Genomic DNA, 5,694 nt, shown 5'->3' with positions numbered 1-5,694 from the left:
TGCTAACATAATACTCCTCCGTCCCATTGTCTTATGATATCTTTTCCTCTTTAGTCGGTTTAAAAAAGAAGTCACCTTATTATAATTCAAAATAATTTCATTTTTAAAATTTTCTTTTATCCTTAATGAAATAATTTATCGCCATATAAATATCTCAGAATTATTTTAGATCATAAATTAAAAAATTTTCTTTTTTTTTTTGGAAAAAGGCTCAAATATGCCATCGAACTTTGAGAAAATACTTATTTATGTCATCCGTTTAAAGTTTGGCTCATCAATGCAATTTTCATTTGAGAAAAGAACCCATTTATGCCATTATTTATTAATTGAAATGACATAGATGAACCAAATTTTTAATCGATGACATAGATAAACCATTTTTTAAAATTCGATAACATATTTGAACATTTTTCTTTTTTATTAAAAAAATTATTTAATTAATGACTTGGACGAATCACAATTGACCGCGTGTAAAAAATATTTTTATCAAAACTGTTGTTAGTTAACAAATAATGGTATGGATGGATGAACTTTTCATCAAACGAAAATGACATAAATGAACTAAATTTTTAACGAGTGCCACATAAAATAAGACGTGGAAAAGGAAGGGAGTAATTAATTTGTTAAATGTGTGTTTGACGGTCTAAGTTCTTCAAAGTTGGCAACACAAAACAATGATACCCCAGCCCCTATTACTTACTCACGCTCTTTCTCTTCTCTATCTCTCTCCTCTCCCCCTTTGTTTTCTTCCTCAAATCGTTTGGGAACTTCCATAGCTAAACATATTTGCCTGTAACTCTATAAACTTAGCCACATATATAATCACTACTAATAGCCATGAATGACCACTTCCTTTCTTGAATAGTCTACTCTCTTTACACTGTCTTTCCACTTTCAGATCTGTGTAGCTCTCTGTTTTGAAGCTTCAGACATGATTTTCTTGCTATTTCCCCAATTGGGTTCCTTTCTTTTTGGAAATTAATGTCACCCATCTTCTCATTGAATTGGTCAAAAAAAAGTTTCACCTAGAAAATAAGGTCAAGTTTCTGTAAAGGTCTGATTTTTTTTTTTTGCTTCAATGGGGTTCTTCTTCTTCTTCTTTGAGTGGTTAAATGGCATTTTCTTCTTGTTATTATTGTTGGGTTGTCTTTCTTTTTCAGCATTAATGTCAATTAGTACAGCAAAATTTAGTGATAAAGCTATGGTTTTTACCTCATTGGGTTTGTGTTAATGTGTGATTTTCATTCATATTTTGAAGGATTTATGTAAAGGTGTGATTTTTATCTCAATGGGTTTCTATAAATGTGTTTTTTTTTTTTTTTGTAGTGAGTTTCCAAATTGAAGGAAACACAAACAAACTAAAGGATCTCTTTTTCTTTTTCTTTTTTGCTTTTTAGAAGTGTGGGGGGAGTAGGTTCATTGCTTCCATGTAATGGCATTGTGAATTGATGAAATCTTGAAATTGAAAAAAAATGGAGTAAAAATTGCTGAAGCGTTTTTATCAAGTATTTACTAGATTTTTGGTTCTTTCAATGACCAAACAAGTTAGTTGGTTTGGATTTTTTGGTGTTTTTTTGCCTCTTGAAAGCATTAACTAATCCAGATCCCAGTAAGTTTTAGCTGCATTTGCCTGTTTTCCTTTTGAATCTGATGTGTATATTCAAGATATATATATATATATATATATATTGCATCATTCTGATTCTTTAGCATTATTGAGATCAATAGACCTCAATGCTGTGAAAAAGAGACAATCTTGAAACTTGTTTCTTCATTTTTTTGTAACTTGATATTAAAGGTATGATGATGAAGGATATGCATATTAGTCACCTGATTTTGCAAAACAAAAGACCCTATAAGCAATTTACATAGTAGTGTCTACATCATCTTAGTGGATTCTGCTGTACTGATAATAACAATAGTAATAATTGGTTTATGAACTAAAGCTGTTTCACTGTAAATTAACTTATTGACATGGACTGACTGACTATTAATGTTCATCAGGAGTAGATCCAAAAAAAAGTCTATCTGGTGGCAATATGGATGGTATGGATGATAGGAGAATGGGTTGTATGGGTGGATTTCTTCAGCTGTTCGATCGTAATCACATTTTAGCCGGGAAGAGACTCTATGCTACGAAACGTTTGCCACATTTTACGGTATATGTTGGTCTTGTTTGATTATTTTCTGTTTAGATGTCTGCATTGTGGTTGTATTGGTGGATGTTTGTTTGAATTTTCAGGTTCCTGATGATGTGTCTGAGTCCGATAAGTTTAGTGCATCACCGGCAGTTTCAAAGGAGCTTGGGAAACCACAGCCAAGTCTGGATCAGTCCAAGCAGGCAGCAGTAGAGGTCATTTCTGTTGAGCCAGCTGTTCCTGTCTCGGTAGCGACACCGCCAAAGTCACCGCTCCCTCTTCCAATAGTTGAAGTAAAAGAAGGGACGAGGTCTTCGTGGAAGTTTTGCAAAGAAGCTCCGAGGCTCTCATTGGACAGTAGAGCTGTTGTTGATGCTAAAGGAAGTCTTCGACCGAGGGAGCTACGAACAAAGGGTTCAGTTCTATCAGCTAACAGAGGTGAGAACACAGAGGATGGAGTAGTAGCTGATTGTGACGACAATCAACGTCCATGCCCGAGTGTCATTGCAAGGCTAATGGGACTTGAACCATTACCCCAATCAAACAATGAAACTCTGCCAAAATCAGAGTTGAGAAGATCTGCATCAGAATCCAGAGTTTCAAGAGATTTGTTTAATGGCCGTTATGTGGAAGGAAACCATGTGGATTTCAAAGAGCTAAACAATACTCGAGCTAATGTATCAAATAATGCAATAAAAGACAATGCAACGAATGAACGTAGAAGCACAATGCCAAATGCAAGATCTACGGACCGGATGGGTTATCCTCTGAAGAATGAGAACACTGAAAGACCAAAGGCTTCAAACAGAAGTTTAAGTTCATCGCCGTGGAAGTCACCTCAGCACAGGAAGTTTTTCTTCGATACAGCAGACATTTTCCCGGAGCCAAAGCAGACGGTCTCACTCTATGGTGAGATTGACAAGAGACTGAAGATGAGAGGAATTGACGAGCCTTCTAAAGATCTTGAGACATTGAAGCAAATCCTTGAGGCTTTGCAACTCAAAGGGCTCCTTCATAACAAAAGACCATCGGAGCAGATTGGCCACCGGAATTTTGTATATGATCCTACTTTATCATCTGATGAGTCCCCAATAGTCCTTATGAGGCCTTCGAGATCAGTTTCACCAAGCCATAGAAGAATGGCAAACGGTACATCCCCTTCAAGTTTGAGAAGCCGAAATGTCATTGGTCGGAGACCCAATCTTTCTAGTGAAAGCCTTCCATCTGTGAGCCCATGTCGGGAACGGCCTGTTTCTGAACGAAATGCTCGGAGTCCACTAAGATCTAGAGATTCCAGCTCACCAACTCAAAGAGAAAACAGTGTGAGGCTTTCTAGTTCTGTGGCCAAACCAAAGAATCTGAATGTTGATAGTCGTAGAAGAGCAGGAGAGCCAATTGAGAATCGAAGAGTTTCCCCAGTACAATCACCGAAGCTTAGTTCGAGGAGAAACAGTTTGGAGCATAATGGCTCAAAGGGATCACCTAGAAACAAAAGAGAAACGACAGAGAGTAAGCAGAAAGAGAAGATCACAACGTTTGTTACAGAGGACGAGTCATCTTCCATTTCTGAAAGCACTGTTAGCTCATCTTTCCAAACTGATGCGGAGGTATAGTAACAAATCAAGTAACTGAATTTATCTTGAAAGAAAATATAGCAATCACTAATGACTTGAATTTATTCGTTGTTTCTTGAAATGTGGCATTATAGAGATCAAATTTGGAGGATTACAATGAAGGAAGGAGCCTTTTGGAAAGGTGCGATAAGCTTCTTAATAGCATAGCAGAGATGACAGCCCCTGAATCACAACCGAGTCCGGTGTCAGTTCTTGACTCATCATTCTACAGGGACGACTCACCATCCCCTTCACCTATTATGAAAAGGAACATCGATTTCAAAGGTAAACAAACAGTTATACTTTCTTCAAGTACTGGTGATTAATGGCAAGTTAAATACATTAGATAAGCTTTCCATATTTCTGCTTGTGTGATAGCTAATGTTACTTAAAAACTGAATCAGATGTTTCAGGGGAATCGGAGGAAGAAATATGGCTCTCATCATTTTCACCTGTCCGATCAAAGTCTAACGATTCAATGGATGACTCTCATCTTGGTTACATTTCGGACATCCTTAGAGCTTCCTGTTATCTGCCTGAAGACTCTGATGTATTTTTATTATTGGAGAAGCAGCAATATCTCAAAGGAAAGGACACCTCCAAGGTCTCCAGACTCCAACGGAAGCTGATCTTCGACACTATAACTGAAATTCTTGATAGAAACAGACAACTACCTCCATGGAAAGCATTTTCCTGGTCAGGTTCATCTATTGCAAAGCCATCACTTGAAGGCATTTGGACCGAGTTCCAAAGAATCCAAGAAAGGGAAAGTGGTAACAATTTGGTTGAGATCATCTGTGAAGTTCTCAAGAAAGACCTGGCTCAAGACACTGTCAATGGTTGGGGAGACTGTCCGGTTGAGATGTCCGAGGCAGTTTTGGACATGGAAAGGCAGATATTCAAGGATTTGATAGTCGAAACGATCCAAGACCTTGCTGTGATTGGCTTCAAAACTACCCTCTTAACCGCTTCCCGTAGGAAGTTAGTTTTCTAAAGCTCATAAGGATTATTTTCATGTCCAAGCTTCCTTGTTTTCGTGTTTTTTTTTTCCCTTTTTAATTTGTTTTACCACTTTTTAGGTTTTGGTTCCTATTGATTCTTGACTACCTAGGAAGGGTACTAAGGTGTTGTAATAGTAGTCACTTCCCAAGATTGTAAAAAAAGGGAAAGTGTTGTTAGACTGGACCAAGTTTGGAAATCTTTTTTTTTTTATGTGAAATGCAAAAAAGTTTGAGTTAGTTGGCAGAAATAATTAGTTATCATGTGATTTGAGTAAATCAAATTTGACCCTTTTGGGAAAAGTGATGCATGTTTGGTGATTTTAGTAAATGTTCAAGGTTTGATAAAGTGGTTGTGTTAAATTGACATCATTTTCTGATTCTCCTTTTAGTTGGTTGGCAAAAAAATAGTCCGATGCACCAAGTTTTCGCTTTTACATAGTTTATTGTACAATGTACATAGCTTTACCTTGCATTTCTGTAAGAGGTTGTTTCAACAATTTAAACTCGTGATCTTTTAGTCACATGTCAATAACCTTATCAGTTAACATCAAACTTTTGCTATGCACAAGACTACAAGATCTATTGTACATAGCTTTACTTTGCATTTCTATAAGAGATTGTTATCACAATTTGAACTCGTGATTTTTTAGTCACCTGACAACAACTTTATCAGTTATGTTAAGGTTTCCTTTCATTGGCTTGACTAAATAAATTAGACACAACAACATTAGAATACACTGAAAGCCAAAAAGGGATGTTTAGTGCATACCTTGAAAACAGTTGGAACCAAAACCTCTTACTTTGGGAATGAAAAGCCCTTTGTTAAATTGTGCCACAGTGTCAGTGTCTATGACCTAACAGTAGGCGTTTGGCCATAGATTCAAAATATTTTTCATTCTTTTTATGGAGTTAGGAGTAATAGGTGTTAAAAGATTAAGTTTT

At 36.5% G+C, this 5,694-nt stretch overlaps 1 protein-coding gene across 2 annotated transcripts; it reads left to right on the top strand.

The window, feature by feature from the left end:
• The first annotated feature begins 670 nt into the window (after positions 1-670).
• Positions 671-5,047, top strand: LOC125876203 (protein LONGIFOLIA 1). 2 transcript variants are annotated; one of them, XM_049557320.1, is made up of 5 exons: positions 671-1,054; positions 2,005-2,159; positions 2,243-3,745; positions 3,847-4,036; positions 4,156-5,047. In XM_049557320.1, the coding sequence occupies exons 2-5, from the start codon at positions 2,040-2,042 to the stop codon at positions 4,743-4,745; spliced, it is 2,403 nt and encodes an 800-aa protein (XP_049413277.1). In that variant the 5' UTR covers positions 671-1,054; positions 2,005-2,039; the 3' UTR covers positions 4,746-5,047. The 2 variants fall into 2 exon arrangements, with proteins under 2 accessions (XP_049413277.1, XP_049413278.1); XM_049557321.1 differs by having other exon boundaries at positions 679-1,037.
• The last annotated feature ends 647 nt before the right edge of the window (positions 5,048-5,694 follow it).

Source organism: Solanum stenotomum, chromosome 9 (assembly GCF_019186545.1).
Source record: "Solanum stenotomum isolate F172 chromosome 9, ASM1918654v1, whole genome shotgun sequence".
NCBI lineage: Eukaryota > Viridiplantae > Streptophyta > Magnoliopsida > Solanales > Solanaceae > Solanum > Solanum stenotomum.
This window is presented reverse-complemented; position numbering and strand designations above follow the sequence as displayed.